Source organism: Bison bison, unplaced genomic scaffold (assembly GCF_000754665.1).
Source record: "Bison bison bison isolate TAMUID 2011002044 unplaced genomic scaffold, Bison_UMD1.0 scf7180017864525, whole genome shotgun sequence".
NCBI lineage: Eukaryota > Metazoa > Chordata > Mammalia > Artiodactyla > Bovidae > Bison > Bison bison.
Genome location: NW_011495076.1, coordinates 7156763 through 7175837, shown reverse-complemented (window position 1 = coordinate 7175837; position 19075 = coordinate 7156763). Strand labels below are relative to the sequence as shown.

The 19075-nt window shown below is 40.0% G+C and overlaps 1 protein-coding gene across 1 annotated transcript in view; it reads left to right on the top strand.

Annotated features, from left to right (window-relative positions):
* Positions 1–19075, top strand: part of DOCK4 (dedicator of cytokinesis 4) — a 477425-nt gene that overhangs the window by 347849 nt on the left and 110501 nt on the right. The window contains exons 25-26 of the mRNA XM_010831178.1: positions 907–1041; positions 11363–11461. Of these exons, the coding sequence (XP_010829480.1) occupies positions 907–1041; positions 11363–11461 (234 nt within the window). The remainder of the gene's footprint in view (positions 1–906; positions 1042–11362; positions 11462–19075) is intronic.

Here is a 19075-nt window from a genome sequence, read left to right as displayed (position 1 = left end):
GTCAAGGCTATGGTTTTTCCAGTGGTCATGTATGGATGTGAGAGTTGGACTGTGAAGAAAGCTGAGCACCGAAGAATTGATGCTTTTGAACTGTGGTGTTGGAGAAGACTCTTGAGAGTCCCTTGGACTGCAAGGAGATCCAACCAGTCCATTCTATAGATCAGTCCTGGGTGTTCTTTGGAAGGACTGATGCTAAAGCTGAAACTCCAGTACTTTGGCCACCTCATGCGAACAGTTGACTTATTGGAAAAGACTGATGCTGGGAGGGATTGGGGGCAGGAGGAGAAGGGGACAACAGAGGATGAGATGGCTGGATGGCATCACCGACCTGATGGATGTGAGTTTGAGTGAACTCCGGGAGTTGGTGATGGACAGGGAGGCCTGGCGTGCTGCAATTAATGGGGTTGCAGAGTCGGACATGACTGAGCGACTGAACTGAACTGAAAAATCACTTTATAGGAATAGTCATTTACACTTAGGAGTTTTGGAAAATGACCCATGCAGCTCTGGTGATGAGAAGAGTAAATGTAAACACAATCTGAAATCAAAAGATTACAAACTCTTAAAACCAAAAGGGGTGTTTAGTGAACTGTCAGGCCCAGAGAGGCAAACTTAACTCACAGAGAGACACACACCATGTTAGTGGCATAGCTGGTGTTCTGAATTAGTTTGGGGTATGTTCCAGACCATCACCCCATCTTTTTACTTGCATCCCAGGTTCCCACTGCACTGCGAAGTCACATACTCTTGGGTAAAATATTAACATCTCTGTGCATTTTGTTTTCTATGAAAGGTCATTCACTTAGATAAATTAGGAGAGGTCCAGGACTGACAAGCTCCAGTCCTTTGTTAGGACTCTTATTTTAGGCCACAATTTCCTGAGCACATTATTTCTTTTTCCTTTAGGAAAAATCTGTGCTGGAGGAAATAGATGTGATAGTGGCCAGCCTGCTGGACATCCTGCTGAGAACCATCTTGGAGATCACCAGTCGTCCGCAGCCATCTGGCTCCACCATGAGGCTTCAGTTCCAGGATGTCACGGTGAGGCCATGGCGCAAAACTGCAGAGTTGTGCTTGTTAAAACCTCAGTTGCTTTGAGGGTGGGTTGCTGTAAGAATCTGGGGAATCTGAACTTGGGAGATGATCTGTGTTCATTTCAAATGTATGTAAGTTTACCTTCGTTTTACCAGGGGATGGGAATAAGATGCATATTTGTTAAAAGATCTTGGATTAAGATATTTCTAATTGCAGAAAGCCCAAATTGGCCCAGTTTTTTTTTCCCCCCCATTTTGCCAAATTCAAGTTAATCTGTGGCTCTATATCCTCAGTCTCATTGATAACTATCCATTCTCTTTTCATTCATCAAATTGCTTGAGAAAGTTAGAACATTGAAACAGGCCAATAGCAGTCAAGGGTCCTAAGTTTTGATTGTGAATTTTTCTGTATGGCTAGTAAGGATCTTTGGAGAAGGCAATGGCACCCCATTCCAGTACTCCTGCCTGGAAAATCACATGGACGGAGGAGCCTGGTAGGCTGCAGTCCATGGGGTTGCTAAGAGTCGGACACGACTAAGCGACTTCACTTTCACTTTTCACTTTCATGCATTGGAGAAGGAAATGGCAACCCACTCCAGTGTTCTTGCCTGGAGAACCCCAGGGACGGGTGGGCTGCCGTCTCTGGAGTCGCACAGAGTCGGACATGACTGAAGGGACTTAGCAGCAGCAGCAGTAAGGATCTTAATTTGGTGGCAGGTTGGTGGGGGAGGTCAGTTTCCTCAGCTATAAATTGTGGAAGTTTGACTTGGTGATTTTGAGATATCTTCAAGCTCCACTATTTTATGAATTTAATGTAGCATGAGTTATAAATATTAAGCCATAATTTATGTGATAGTTTATTTGTATATATATTTATATATGTGTGTGTAAAGAGAGAGAGATATAGATGGATGGATGGGTAAATTTTCACATTTGAAACTCACATTCAGTTGACCAGTGTGGGCTTTTTTTTTTTTTTTAAGGTCTGATTCAGAACATTCTTCTAAATACCACTTGCAGAAATGGCAGTAGATGTTATAGTTTTCATGGTTATTAACCAAAATGTCAGCCTTTTGCTATTATTTTTACAAATTGTGCACTGTAGAACCACTATCATAAGAATGTTTGCCTAGCTCCTGATGAAGATAATATTTTTTTTCTTTTACTTAAAGAAATAAAGGATTTCCCAGGTGTCTCAGTAGTAAAAATCCCACCTGCCAACCCAGGAGGTGCAGGTTCGATTCCTGGGTCAGGAAGATCCCCTGGAGGAGGAAACGGCAACCCATTGCAGTATTCTTGTCTGGGAAGTCCCATGGACAGAGTGGGGTACAGACCATGGTGTCACAAAAGAGTTGGGCAGGACTTAGGGACTAAACAACAAACAACAACAAAAAAGAAAGCCCACGCTGGCTGTCCTGCCAGGATTGAATGCCTTAAGGATGGCCATTTTGTATTGAATCTTATTTTCTCTGCTTTCAGAGCTGAGATTTACCTGGTTCTTCCTGCCAAGCTCTGGGTTTGGGAAGTAAAGTTACTCAACTTCTTTTAACAAACAAAGGTTAAAGATTATATGAAAAAACTTCCTAATATATGTAATAGTTGTACTGCCTTATTAAAGAAAAGAAGAACAAGCTATTAATTTCATGTGTAAAATGCCACCTACCTCATAGGGTTAGCTTTGTGTATTTGGCAACTCTTTTGTCTATAGTAAATGCTCAAAACATGTTTTTTCTTAAAACCACTGGAGATCATTATGGGTTTGAAAGTTTGCGGGAGTTTGTTTTGAATTTTTTTGTTCTGTCTTCTCATGTTTTTCTGAAATTTTTATTTTGTGATAATTTGAGTCACATGCAGTTGTGAAAAATAATACAGATATTCCACGTTCCTTTTATCCAGTTTCCCTAATGGTAACGTCTTTCAGAACTATAGCACAGTATCACAACTAGGATATAGACAGTAATGCAGTCAAGATGCAGAATATTCCACCACCCCAAGAATCCCCTATCTTGCCCTTTTATAGCCAAACTCAATTCTCTCCCATCTTCACCTCCTTCTTAAGCCTGTCAACCGCAAAATTTGTTCTCCTTTTCTTGTTATTTTGTCATTTTAAGAATGCTGTACTTGAGCCACTTTGCTGTACAACAGAGAATTGGTACAACGTTGTAAATTGACTATGATTTTTAAAAAATTTTAAAAAGAATGTTATACAAGTAGAACCATACAGTACATAACTTTTGTGATTGGCTTTTTTCTTTTAACTCAGCTTAATCCTCTAGAAATTCATCCAGGTCAATGTGTATGTGTATATATACATATATATAAATATATATATCTGTTCCTTTTTCTTAGTAGTTTTCATGGTGTGGATGTGCTATAGATATGCTATACCGAAAGCCATCTTGGTTGTTTCCAGAATTTGGCTGTTACTAACAAAGCTACTATAGACATTTGCATGCAAGTTTTTATATAAGCATATTTCTTCATTTCTCTAGGATAAATACTCCCAGGAGTATGGTTGCTGGATTGTATGGTAGTAGCCTATTTTGGTTTTTAATAAATGGCCTTACCTATTTCCATAATGGGTGTATAACTTTACATTCTCATATATGCAGTGTATAATGAATGACCCAATTTCTCAGAACCTCATAAGCATTTAGTGTTGTCACTTTGGGGAATGGGGAAGGATGGGGACACTCTGATAGGCGGGTAGTGGTATCTTATCATGGTTTTGACTTGCATTTCCCTAATGATTAATGAGGCCAAACATCTTTTCACATACTTTTTTGCCATCTATATATTGCTTTCAGTGGAATGTCTTTTTATGTCTTTTCTCCTTTTTCTAATTGGATTGCTGTCCTTGGTTGAATATGTCATTTACAAATATTTTATCCCACTCTGTAGCTTGTTTTTTCATCGTTTTAACAGGGTCTTTTTGTTGTAGAGCAAAAGTTTTTAATTTTGATGAAGTCCAGTTTATCAGTTTTTCCTTTGATGGATCATGCTTTTGATGTCAAGTTTAAGAACTCTTTTTGTCTAGCCCTATATTCTGAAGGTTATCTCCTAGGTTTTTTTCTCTTTTGCTAAAAGTATTATAGTTTTATATGTCACATTAAACTCTGTGAACCATTTTGAGTTGATTTTTATATTCATTGTGTCAGATAATTTTAACATCTCTATTATCTCAGTGTTGACATCTCTTGTCGTTTTTCATTCAGTTTGAGATCTTCTTGGATTTTTGTATGATGAGTGATCTTCAGTTGAAATCTGGACATTTTTGTATTATAAGACTCTGGATCTTATTTAAACCTTCTGTTTCACATGGCTTTATGTGACACTACTTAGCAAGGAAAGGGTTAGGATGCCAACTCATGATGGGCAGTTGGAGGCAGAAATCCAGGCTCCTTACCTTGGCTTCACGGACACAGAAGAGTCACCATGAAAATACCTGCCCCCTGTTTGACTCTCCATTCTGGAGACAGATGTTGGGGTATCCCATCACAGCCTTGTAAACAGGGAAATCTGGACTCCCCATTTGGCTCTTGCAGGTTTGAAAACAGCCAGATTTTTGTGATGTTCAGCTACAGGAGAAGTGACTGCTAAAAGTTTTGTCTTGTTAAACTTACCCTTTTCTGGTGCTTTGGCTTAAGAGAGCAGGCTTTCTGGGAGATGCCGAGCAGAGGCGAGGGTAGCGGGGGTAGTTAGGTAGATTGTTACAATTACTGTTATTTCAAGGAGGCCAGCTTCTTCAACTCCAGGAGCAGGATATAGGAGGCAAAAAGAAAACCCAGAAAACACAGCACCCTGTCCTTTCTTGGGTCTGAGGTCTCTAGCAGGCCTGTTCTCTTTCCACTTTCCAGAGTCATCTTGTTTGTTTTATATATAATGGAGGGGTTTTTGTTGTACTTGGCAGATGGAATTGGGAAAAGCATATATACTCCAGCTTCCCCAAAGCAGAAGAAAGTCTCCTTCATTTTGGTTTTGCTGGTGACATTTCAACTGCTTCCTGGCAATACAGCTCCAACACAGTCCTAAAATTATAATAGCCGAGCAAACAAAATCACAGGAAATGCTCCATGTGGTCAAAGACTGCCCAAGATCAAAAGCTAAAACTCTTTGTCAAACTGCTTTGTATCTATCAACAGGGTTGAAGCTGTCAAATTTTTCTGGGCCATACATGACCTGTAGGTCTTCACAGCGTAATGCTGTAGTTTAGTTGCTCAGTTGTTTCCGACTCTTTGCAACTCCTTGGACTGTAGCCCTCTAGGCTCCTCTGTGCATAGGATTTCCCCAGCAAGAATACTGGAGTGGGTTGCCACTTCCTCCTCCAGGGGATCTTCCCCACCCAGGGATCGAACCTGTGTCTCCTCCTTGGCGGGTGCATTATTTACCAGTGGAAGTCCTCACAGTATAATAATCAGTGCACATTAAGAGACTTGAGAAAGCAGTGAGTGATGCTCATGGGTGGGTTTGGGCAGACAAGGGGTTTGTCCGGTTTGCTACAATTTTAGGAAAATCACATAAAGTGAAACCCTTCCCACACGTAGCTGTTTTGTGGCCCTTGCCATGTACCAAACCAAACTCTGGGTATGTGGGATGAAGTTTGCAAGAAATATGCACTTAAATAGTTTGGTATCTTGGATTTTATAGATTTTATGCTTCAAGATAGTTTTTTTTTTTTTTTTCCCGAATCCCCAAGCAGACCTGGTCTGAATCCTACTCTGCCCTGTGATTAGCTGTGCATGCTCTGGGCAAACTTCTGTTTAATTGCCTTTAAAATAGAGAAAGTAATTGTACTTATCTCAACGTGAGTTTGAGGGTTTCATCAAATCTATAGACGTGTTTAAGCACTATCAGTACATTTTAGCCATTAGTAATTATGGTAGCAACACCAGTCCATAATATTATTATTATTGTAGAAGTAATACCTATGTTGTTGTTGTTATTGAATGAATCAAGTTCGGCTGCTTCCCGTTTACAAGATCAATTACACATTCACAAATGGTAGAAAAGAAAGATGCCTTTAATCAAAATGCCAGCCATCTGGGGAGATGGTGAACTCAGCATTCCCCAAAACCACCTCCAAAGATTCTGCTCAGCAACAAAAGCTTTTAAAAGAAACAAGTAACCTCAGTTCATCATGGAGATAGGGTGTCAGAATCACCGCCATTCTTCAACTGTGTGCAGACTTGTCCAACCCTTGTGATCGTTCTCTAGATGTTATCTTGTTCATACAGTTCGGTCACACATTTTGTAGATTACTGAAGGGAAAGCTAGAGAAGAGATCTGGTCATTTGTTCATTACTTATTCTTCATTTCTACTTCTTTGATCTACAGAAAGAATGGACAAGTTAGGCAAAGTATTGTGTGATTAAAAGATTTGAAAGCTGTGTTGGGCTGGAGATGAGTAGAACATGAGGGTGCCTGGTTTAAAAGTTAGTTATAGTGTATCACTGCTAAAGTGACAAGGAAAAGGGGCTTCCTGCTAAAGGCAGTTTCCTATAAGAGCTGCTTTATTGTTGTTTATTATTGCTGTTTAGTTGCTAAGTCGTGTCCAACTCTTGACCCAATGGACTGTAGCCCTCCAGGTCCTCTGTCCTTGGGATTTCCCAGGCAAGAATACCGTAATGGGTTGCTGTTTCCTTCTCCAGGGGATTTTCCTGGCCCAGGGATTGAACCTGCATCTACTATATTGGCAGGCAGATTTTTACTGCTGAGCTACCAGGAAAGCCCCTAAAAGAGCTACTTACTTTTTAACTAATTCTAAGGTGAGAAATAGGTCCTGATCATTGGCAAGGTTATTTCTCTGGGCACTGAAGACCTAATTTCTTCCTCTTTCTGAATTAGAGAACAGGCTCTCTGAATAGGGAGTTTTTCCATGGCAGTCCTACCCTGAGCACCTTTCTGTCTTTACAGAAAAAGTGCCCACTATAAGCGGACATGCTGTGGGTAAAAGCCGGGCCCACCGTGTGTCATGGTGACATGTTTCAGCTCTCTGTAAGTGCCACATCTGTCACCCTGTCTCCTGGTAACACCAACAGGGCAACTGGCTTCCACTCCTGTCACAATTCCAGATAACAGTAGCCTTATTTTTACCATCTAAATGGGTTGTACTTCTTGTTCTTCTACCAACTGCTGTTTAAGCTTTAAAATACTCTCACTAGTTGAGGAGAGTTGGGGGAGGGTAGAGCACCATTGTAATCAGTTCCTTTCAAACGTCTCATTGTACATGGAAGCAGATTTTATAAAGAGGCATATATGGCCATTTGTTCACCCCCACAACTATTGGACTCCAGAGTTCCTTCCAGTTGGTAAATGCATCTGTGTACATAGTTCTGTTCAGCACCATTTATAGTGAGGGTGACTCAGTTCAGCAGGAGCCATGTCTAAGACATAGCTCTACATTTGTCTAAAGTTTTTGTGTGCTATGGACTGTGTTTGAGGGAAGAAGAAGACAGAATTCTATAAGGGGGAATCCTGGGGGAAATTTGGGTATATATAATGGAAGGTTTCTTGAAGACCTTATAGCCATCTACTAACCTTATTCCCAGGTATTGGTGGAAATGGCCATTATACTCAATCTAGCTGTAATATGCATGCAACCACTGTGGCGTGGAGTTCTTGCTAAAGGTGATTTGTACTTAAATTCCAACATTAATATGAATTGAACCTTGGCCGACAGTAATTTTTTATTTTTAACAAATTATGAGTCTACAGCTTTCATGCAGACACTTAAAGTCTCTTAAAATTACAGGTGAAAAATATGTCAGTGAAATATTGGACATCTCGGCCTTTTAACAGGGTTAAATGTTCCTAAACTGATGAAGTGAATAAATAAAATGACATTGTAAGGTAGATATTGGAATTGACAACATGTCTTAAATGTGCCAGGATGAGAGATTAGCATGACAAGTTGTTTGCATTGGGCCTAAACCAGATGTAACATAAATAAATAGTCAATAATATGGATTCAGAGAGAGATTCTCTTAGTACAGTGACTGTAAAGATTTAATGAAAATCTTCTCATTTTTGAGTAATTTTTATGATTTACTAAAATCATTAAAAATAATGTCACTTAAGATATATCACTATTCATAGACAGAATGTATGTTGAAATAAATAGTCTAAGAATGTTAATCTCGTAGATACATTGGAGATAGTGTGGTTAAGGCGTAGAAAAAACAAAAATGAAAAATTGAATTAAAAATAGATTTGTGTTTTCAAAAATTGAATGAAAAATAGATTTGTGTTTTCAGGTTGAGACATAAGAGCAGCTAAAAAGTGCAGACATTAACAAAGTAATATATTGAGCTTAGAGAGTATTTCTGCTAGCCTGTACTGGTGAGCTCTTAAATATTTGTCCTAAAAAATGTGTAGAAATATTAATTTGTCATATCTGTGTGTTGCAAATTATTATACACATGCAAGGAGTCAACTTGCATTTCTTGGTACTGTGTGTGTGTGTGTGTGCGCGTGCGCGCATGTGTGTGTGTGCGCGTGCGCGCATGTGTGTGTGTGCACTCAGTCGCTCAGTCATGTCTGACTCTTGCAACCCAGTGGTCTATAGTCCACTAGGCTCCTCCATCCATGGAATTTTCCAGTTAAGAATACTGGAGTGGGTTGCCATATCCTCCTCCAGGGGATCTTCCCAACCCAGGGATTAAACTGCATCTCTTGCATCACCTGCATTGGCAGGTGGATTCTTACCACTAACATGGCCATAAAGTAGCATCCTTGGGCCTCCCATAGCCTGGTGGCTTTGACTGTCTTGACTTAGCTACTGCTATTGGTAAATGCCACTTCTCTGAGCTTTTAGTCTCAAGTTGTACATATGAGTCTATAATATTTTCCCATGAAAACTCGAAGAATCCAATTCCCAATTAAACTGCATTTCTCTTAATCCACATTCACTTACCACTGGTTACCTCTCTTATTGTGCTTATACTGTTTTAAATGTACTTCAGTTCAGTTCAGTTCAGTTGCGCAGTCATATCCGACTCTTTGAGACCCCATGAATCGCAGCACGCCAGGCCTCCCTGTCCATCACCAACTCCCGGAGTTTACTCAAACTCATGTCCATCGAGTCGGTGATGCCATCCAGCCATTTCATCCTCTGTCATCCCCTTCTCCTCCCACCTTCAATCTTTCCCAGCTTCAGAGTCTTTTCTAATGAGTCAGTTCTTCATATCAGATGGACAAAGCATTGGAGTTTCAGCTTTAGCATCAGTCCTTCCAAAGAACACCCAGGACTGATCTCCTTTAGGATGGACTGGTTGTATCTTCTTGCAGTCCAAGGGACTCTCAAGAGTCTTCTCCAACACTACAGTTCAAAAGCATCAATTCTTTGGTGCTCAGCTTTCTTCACAGTCCAACTCTCACATCCATACATGACCACTGGAAAAACCATAGCCTTGACTAGACGGACCTTTGTTGGCAAAGTAATGTCTCTGCTTTTGAATATTCTATCTAGGTTGGTCATAACTTTCCTTCCAAGGAGTAAGCGTCTTTTAATTTCATGGCTGCAGTCACCATCTGCAGTGATTTGGGAGCCCAAAAAAAGAAAGTCTGACACTGTTTCCATTGTTTCCCCATCTATTTGCCATGAAGTGATGGGACCAGATGCCATGATCTTCATTTTCTGAATGTTGAGCTTTAAGCCAACTTTTTCACTCTCCTCTTTCACTTTCATCAAGAGGCTTTTTAGTTCCTCTTCACTTTCTGCCATAAGGGTGGTGTCATCTGCATATCTGAGGTTATTGATATTTCTCCCAGCAGTCTTGATTCCAGCTTGTGCTTCTTCCAGCCCTGTGTTTCCCATGATGTACTCTGCATATAAGTTCAATAAGCAGGGTGACAATATACAGCCTTGACTTACTCCTTTTCCTATTGTACTTAAAAGTAGGTAAATTCTTTGCTGAGCAAAAGTTTCATTGAAAACAAATATTTTAAGTTAGAAATGCGTCAGGAAATGCAGCAATAATGATTTTGTGTGTGTATGTGTGCTCAGTCACTCAGTTGTGTCTGACTGTTTGTGACCCCATGGACTGAAGCCCTCTGATCTCCTCTGCCCATTGGATTTTCCAGGCAAGAGTGCTGGAGTGTGTTGCCATTTCCTTCTCCAGTGGATCTTCCTAACCAAGGGATCTAACCCACCCACATCTCCTGTGTCTCCTGCTTTGGTGGGCAGATTCTTTTCCCTCTGAGTCACCAGGAAAGCCTGATAACAATTTTATAACTCCTCAAATCTGTGGATGCTATACATTTTTTTTCCTTTTCATTATTAATTTTTAAGATTTTGATTTTATAGGAGTCAGTTGCATAGCACCCAAGCACAAAAGAATCACAATTAACTTTAACTGTTCTTAGACTTGTGGTTGCTGAGGGAAGGAGGGGTAAAAGGGGAGGGATGGATTGGGAATTTGGGGTTAGTGGGTACAAACTAGTATATACAGGATGGATAAACAAATTGTCCTCCTGTATAGCACAGTGGTCTATCTTCAATATCCTGTGATAAGCCATAATGGAAAATAATATGAAAAAGGACATATATAACAATCACTTTGCTGTACAGCAGAAATTAATACATTGTAAATCAACTATATTTCAATAAAATTTTAAAAAATTAACTGGTCTTAAAAGGAGATTGAAACCAACATTATGCAGTGTATGGCTTTCTCTACACCCAGCAAGTTAGCTGATAGGCCCTCTAAAGAGCTGGAGAAGATCATAGGAATTCAAATATTGAGCAGGAAGTTATAGGAAGAGCTTGGAGTATAAAAAGCTGGAAATAACTCCAATTCTGCCAATTTCTTTTTAGCCCACCAAACCTATATTTTACTTTCTTTCAATTAGTATTCCCTGTGCTGTACAGCAGAAATTAACACAACATTGTAATCAACTATACTTCAATTAAAAAAAAGAAAGAAAAATTAGCATTATATTCCCTACCTTATAGCACTGATAAGAGGTTTAAATGATACAATGAACCAAGGCACAGTAAATGCTTAATAGTCAGAAGCCTCATTGCCTCACCTTCTTTAAGTGTGTGTAGTTACTACCCTACTGAAAAGCTTCCACCTAAGTTAAACACACACACACACACACACACTCTAAATTATAAAATGCATGTGTACCAAGTAAATGATCATCATCACAGGGAGAAATTTTGACTGTAATATCATGGTTAATTTAGATTAAGACAGTATCATGGGGTAAATTTGGATCTTAGTGGGTTTTTTCCTTGAGGTGTTCTATTTGAGAGTTGAAAGTAAGTTGTTGATGTTGTTTTATGTACTTGCTAAAAAAATATGCTTGATCTTTTTCTTCATTAGGGGGAGTTTGTTGCTTGTCTCCTGTCCCTATTACGGCAAATGACAGATAGACATTATCAGCAGCTTCTTGATAGTTTCAACACAAAAGAAGAACTAAGGGTAAGTGACATTATACGGTGTTCTTTAGTATGTCTTTTTAGTTTCTCTTTTTCTTATTTATCATCATTCAGATAAATTTTTGACCATTGCTTTATCTGATTCCATTAAATTCTGTTTATCAGATTTATCCACAGATTTGCTCTTCTGTAAATTGACTTTTTAAAATTTCTGTACCCAAGCTAAGAAATTAACTCTTATTTTGGATAAGCATATAAGGTTTGAAACACCTATCATCAAAGTCCAATAAAGTAACCTAGAAATAGAGTAACAAAACTAATGAGACAAAATCAAATAGACTAAGTCTAGTAGTGGTAATGATGCCTTAATAGAAAATAAGGGAGAATATATTTTAGCTGATTTCATCCTGCTAAAGCCACAGTGAGAAGTTCTGGCTACAACATTCTGACTAGGGAGGCAGAGTTTATATTTGATATTCTCTATAGGCTGTAGTCTAATCACTATGCTATGCTACTCTGACAGTCTAACATTAAATAGGAAATATTGATGTCTGGTTTGTAAAAGTCTGATTTTTGCTAAAATTTAGGGAACCTTAATGCTTCCTTCCTTTAAGGCTTCCTGGTGTGCTGCCGTCCATGGGGTCGCAAAGAGTTGTATACAGATGGCAACTAAACAACAACAATGCTTCCTTTGTTCACTAAAATCTTAGAAGTTGATTGTCCTCAGTCATAGGAATGATATGTCATTAATTATGTTTATTTCTCTACCATTGCTTCAGTTTCCAGACAGCTTTATACATACACCATCAAAATGGAAGGGTTTCTCTAGTGCTGGTGAAACCACCGTCCTTCTCAGATGGGACTTGAACCCACAATCTTTGACTTAGGAGGGGACTCAAAACCTGTCTTTCCTATTGAATCTGCTCACCTTCTCACCTGAACTTACTGAAGCTCAGGTTCTTTTGTTTTGTCTCAGAAAGAATTCAGCAAGAGGCGAAGTGATAGGCAAACAGTGAGTTCATTAGCATAAGACGCTTGTGAAAGATACAGGTGGGCCAGCAAGAGTGCAACCCCGAGAACAAAGAGGGCTACATTTTTTGTAATCAAAGAAAAAGTGGGGAAAAGACTACCTTCTTCCTCGTTAGGGGGTAGATATAAAGGTTTTACATCATCAGTTCTGCCTTTGAACCCCGTGTGGTCTGAGACTGTCATGGCACTATTTAAGTCACATGTAGATTAGCAAAAGGGTGTTGCTGCTGCTGCTGCTAAGTCTCTTCAGTCGTGTCCGACTCTGTGTGACCCCAGAGACGGCAGCCCACCAGGCTCCGCTGTCCATGGGATTCTCCAGGCAAGAACACTGGAGTGGGTTGCCATTTCCTTCTCCAATGCAGGAAAGTGAAAAGTGAAAGCGAAGCCACTCATTCGTGTCCGACTCACAGCGACCCCAGGGACTGCAGCCTATCAGGCTCCTCAGTCCATGGTATTTTCCAGGCAAGAGTACTGGAGTGGGGTGCCATTGCCTTCTCCGGCAAAAGGGTGTTAACATATACTAAAATAGAGTATTCATCTCAGATTTTGGTATAATATCCTCTTTCAAATAGTTTCTTTCCCCTTTCACCTGTATTCCTGTCTTGACTACATACAGAAATTCTGCTCTTCAAAGACCATTAACTTCCTGACTTCGCGTAACGTATCTATTGTTTTGTGTTTTAACTATCACGACTTGTTCACAAGTCGAGTGTGTCTTTCACTTGAATGCACCTGATCTTCCTTAAAGGTGGTATAGATTGTTGCTAGGTTACTGTCTTTTTTTGAGTGATTAGCCTATAACAGTCTCACAAACCCTCTTAAAATTCTGTTTGTCTTTAATCCTCTAGTGAGATTCCCAAACTATTTAATTTCCCTCCTCTGTCTCTATCACTGAGGGATGAAAAATTATAAGACAGTGGATATAGTTACACTGTAAGAATTCCATGATTAAAAGCCTTCATGGTGTCAATGGATAGGGAAAAAGTGGAAGCACTGTCAGATTTCATTTTTTGGGGCACCAGAATCACTGCAGATAGGGACTGCAGCCATGAAATTAAAAGATGCTTGCTCCTTGGAAGAAAAACTATGGCAAACCTAGACAGTGTATTAAAGAATAGAGAGATCACTGCTGACAAAGGTCCATATAGTCAAAGGTATAGTTTTTCCAATAGTCATGTATAGATGTGAAAGTTGGACCATAAAGAAGACTGAGCACTGAAGAATTGATGCTTCTGAACTGTGGTGCTGGAGAAGACTCTTGAGAGTCCCTTGGACAGCAGGGAGATCAAACCAGTGAATCCTAAAGGAAATCAGTCCTGAATACTCATTGGAAGGACTGGTGCTGAAGTTGAAGCTCCAAAACTTTGGCCACCTGATGTGAAGAGCCGACTCATTGGAAAAGACCCCGATGCTAGGAAAGATTGAGGGCAAGAGGAGAAGGATGCAATAGAGGATGAGATGAATGGATAGTATCACTGACTCATTGAACATGAGTTTGAGCAAACTCAGTGAAGAACAGGGAAGCGTGACGTGCTGCAGTCCATGGGGTCACAGATAGTTGGACATGACTTAGTGACCGAACAATGATGTCTTAGAGCAATATTTATAGTTTCAATACAGACAGTGCATAAGGATCACTTCTGTTTGACTTTTAAAAGTTGTATGATCTCAGATGAATTTTTCAGTTACCTTGGATCAGTTTACAAGCTGAGTCATTTGAAACAAAGAATAGATTTGGGCAGGTGTAATCTATTTGACAGTTGATTAGCATATGTCCAAGCCTGAAAATATCATGTTTTTCATGCTTGTATTAATATTTAATCTTGAGGTTAGAATTTAAAATGGATAGATGGATCTTAGAGCTTATCTACTCTACATACAGAAATCCATGTGATTAAAAAGGAAAATAATTGTGCAGTTATGAACTATCATTACAAGTTGAATATTTAACACAGCTGAGGAATCATTAGGTTTTACGAAGTTTATAACTTTGTATTTCAAAATTCACATAGGAAAAGATTACGTATTTTCACAGAGCCTAGGAATTAAAAAAAAAAAAAAAAGTGGAAAAGCATAAGCCAAAAATGAATTGTTTAATCTAGGTATTGAGTTTTCTGCTTTAATATTCATGTTAACAATAATAAAGCAAATGAAAATAATGAGTGGAATGTTTCATGTGACTTTTCCTTCAGTCAGCCAAATACTTTTTCAGAAGACAAATGTCCCTCTTCAAAATAGTGGGCCCTAAAAACAAAACAAAACTGGACTTTAAGGTCAGGAAAATTAATTACTGTATTACTTCATCTATCCTTTAGGAAATATAGATTGAGCAGTTCAGGCATACCAAGTGCTATCAGTGTTGTTATGTAACCAGCAACAAAAAGGCCAGTTCCTGCTGGGGGTGGAATCAAACAGGTAATGGCAGTGACATAGGCAAATGAGAGTGGTGAAGACACGGAGTTAACACGCAGTGCTTCGGAGCATCTAGGAACTGCAGCCAGCCCAAATTCAAGGCTAGAGGAAAACTTGCCAAAGGAAGTCTTGGCTGAAAACTGAGTAGCAGTGTGCTGGCCATGTTTGGCTAAGACATTCAGCTCTCTCAACTATGTTGTTGCTCAGTGGCGAAGCTGTGTCTGACTCTTCGTGACCCAATGGGCTGCAGCACACCAGGCTCCTCTGTCCTTCACTCTCTCCTGGAGTTTGCTCAGATTCATGTCCATTGAGTTGGTGATGCCTATCTAAGCATCTCTTCCTCTGCCGCCCCCTTCTTTCAGCTGTAATGCCACCCAGATATCCTGATATACCACATCTGCCATTCTATCGTTATAATAGTTACTAGAATCTGGAATATCTTTGTTTATATATATCCCAATTCCTAGCTACTAGGTTATATAAGCTTCTTGACGTCTGAAACTATTGCTGGTTTGCTGTATCCTCAAGCTCAGAACTTGCCTAACACATTGTCGGTATTCAGGCAGCATCTGTGAATTGATGGACTGACTGTGGAGTTTAGAAGAGAGTTGTAAAACATAAGCCTCTCTGAATATATGTAGACTTTATTATGAAGACATTGAAAAACTATGGAGGGTTTTAAGAAGGGACAGACGTGGTCACATTTGTATTAAGGAAGACCAATCTGGATGCACTATGGAATTATTGGATATTTGGTAAACTTGATGAGCATTTTCAATGCATTGGTGAGAATGGAAAGCCAAGGTGTCATAGACTGAGGGATTAAAAAAGAAAAAGATGTAGTGGATGTAAACTGTATTTCAAGAGGAATATAAGGTGTCTACCGAAGGAGAACTTGGGCTATTAGAGGAATATTTATCATGGAGAAAGCTTAAACATGTTGAAATATTAATAATCAGAGCTGGTAGAAAGGGAGACATAAAAATAAAAAGGTGCTAATTCACCAGGGAAAGTCCCTAAGAAAGCAGCAGGAGGGACCTAATTAATCTCACGCCTTGCCCAATGTAAGACTGGAAGGGAAATAACTAGAGTGAAGGCAGGCTGGAGGCATTTATCTTATGAAAGGCTAATTAGTCATCTGGTTTTCATCTGTATTTTAAAAATTCAGATGCCACCTTTTAGCATGTAAGTTTTTCATGTTCTCAATTTTCTTCAAAGTCAGATGTCTATATTCATGCTACTGAAACCTATGTTACAAGACTTTCCAAAGATGATTGCAGTGGTCCACAGTCCCTTAACTAGAGTCCTCATACCACATGTGTTGCAGAAATCAGAATGTTTGCTACTCCATAAAGATAATGTGGCACGTGTACTGTGAGTATCACCTATAGCATCTCCAGGAGTACTAGCAGTAGCAACTACAGTTTGACCCTTGAACAATGTGCAATTGAAAATCCACATGGAACCTATGGTCAGTCCTCTGTGTACGTGGTTCCTACCTGTGTTTCCTCTGTATCTATAGCTCCACATACACTGATTCAACCAGCTACGATTGTGCAGTATTGGGGTATTTACTATTGAAAAGCTGAAACTCCAATACTTTGGCCACCTGATGCAAAGAACTGACTCATTTGAAGAGACCCTGATGCTGGGAAAGACTGAAGGTGGGAGGAGAAGGGGACAACAGAGGATGAGATGGTTGGATGGCATCACCGACTCAATGGACATGAGTTTGAGCAAGTTCTGGGAGTTGGTGATGGACAGGGAAGCCTGGCGTGCTGGAATCTGTGGGCTTGCAAAGAGTCGGACCTGACTGAGCGGCTGAACAGAACTGAATTGAACTGAACTATTGAAAAAAATCTGTATAAGTGAATCTGCACAGCCCAAACCCATATTGTCAAGGGTCCACTGAATAATCAAACACCTCAGTGTTTCTGCAGCTAAACAAAATATTCACTTTAGGTGGGATACATAAAGACCTTCTAAGTAGTTTGGTTTTGCTGCCAAATGGATCCTCAAACCAAAAGTCTTAAGAGGATGGTGGGCTTTGTATTCTCATAAAGGAACTGAGGACCTCAAAAAGCAAACATTTAGTCTCATGGAACTGAATCTTATGGAAACCTGAGCAAACTTTTTGGCCAACTCAATACATATGCAGCACTCTTCTAAGAGGTTGATTAGCACTGACTCATTTAATCCTGAAAAGAACCCCATGAGGTAGGCACTGCTGCTGCTGCTAAGTCGCTTCACTCGTGTGCGACTCTGTGCGACCCCATGGACTGTAGCCCAGCAGACTCCTCCATCCATGGGGTTTTCCAGGCAAGAGTACTGGAGTGGGGTGCCATTGCCTTCTCCGAGGCAGGTACTATTATCACTTTATTGTATCAGTCGTTTGACTCAATAAATGTTCATTGAGCACCTTGACTAGATGTCTGGGATATCAAGGTTAATAAAACAATCTCTATTAATGCCTTTTTGTTATTAGGGCATCTAAATCACTGTTATAAATGTGTGTGATATGTATTAATATAAACAACAGTGATGATGGCTAATAGTTACGGAGTCCCTCCTTACCTCACCCTCACCCTCACCGCCATGAACCAGATACAGTGCTAAACTCTTTTCTTACAGAGTCTCATTTCGTCAACCCCTGCAGTGAAGATTGATACTATTTCATTCCCAAGTAACTGGGAGGGTTAGGAATTCTATTAATGTCCCAGCTCTTGGCTTAGTCAGCAAAACTCAACTTTCCCCCATACTTTCATAACTCAAAATCTTTGATCTAAAATTGTATAACCTTTTCCTTTATCACCTCTTTAAAAGAAATGAGCTAGTTCTAGTCGTGAATTGCAGGTGTCTGAAAACACCAAAGTAGCAGAGGGAGAGTTTGGGGAGATTTTTTTTTGGTTAGGTTAGAAATTGAATAAATAAGGAGTATCAGTAAGGAAAGATAAAGCCTCATTGTTGTTGTTCAGTCTCTAAGTCATGTCCAACTCTTTGCGACCCCATAAACTGTGGCATGCAAGGCTTCTCTATCACTATCTCCCTGAGTTTCCTAAAACTCATATCTATTGAGTCAATGATGCCATCCCACCATCTTATCCTCTGTTGCCCCTTTCTCTCTTGCCCTCAATTTTTCCCAGCATCAGGGTCTTTTCCAGTGAGTCTGCTTTTTACATCAGGTGGCCAAAGTATTAGAGCTTCAGCATCAGTCCTTCCAATGAATCTTCAGGACTGATTTCCTTTAGGATTGACTGGTTTGATCTCCTTTCAGTGCAAGGGACTTTCAAGAGTCTTCTCCAACACCATAGTCCAAAACCATCAATTCTTTAGCACTCAGCTTTCTTTATGGTCCAACTCTCACATCCATACATGACTAATGGAAAACCATAGTTTTGACTATACGGACCTTTGTCAACAAAGTGATCTCTCTGCTAACTTTCTAGAGTGATTAATGAAAAATCATAGCTGATACTGGAATTAGACACTGAAAATCCCAATAACCCTACCAGTTTAAAGTAATAAAGCATATATCCTCTTTTCCTTCACACATATGTATTCTAATCCCCAGAGGTAACTACTGTTAACACAGATCAGATCAGATCAGATCAGTCGCTCAGTTGTGTCCGACTCTTTGAGACCCCATGAATCGCAGCACGCCAGGCTTCCCTGTCCATCACCAACTCCCGGAGTTTACTCAAACTCATGTCCATTGAGTCGGTGATGCCATCCAGCCATTTCATCCTCTGTCATCCCCTTCTCCTCCCACCTTCAATCTTTCCCAGCTTCAGGGTCTTTTCTAATGAGTCAGTTCTTCGTATCAGGTGGACAAAGCACTGGAGTTTCAGCTTTAGTATCAGTCCTTCCAAAGAACACCCAGGACTGATCTCCTTCAGGATGGACTGGTTGTATCTTCTTGCAGTCCAAGGGACTCTCAAGAGTCTTCTCCAACACTACAGTTCAAAAGCATCAATTCTTTGGTGCTCAGCTTTCTTCACAGTCCAACTCTCACATCCATACATGACCACTGGAAAAACCATAGCCTTGACTAGACGGACCTTTGTTGGCAAAGTAATGTCTCTGCTTTTGAATATTCTATCTAGGTTGGTCATAACTTTCCTTCCAAGGAGTAAGCGTCTTTTAATTTCCTGGCTGCAGTCACCATCTGCAGTGATTTGGGAGCCCCCAAAAATAAAGTCTGACACTGTTTCCATTG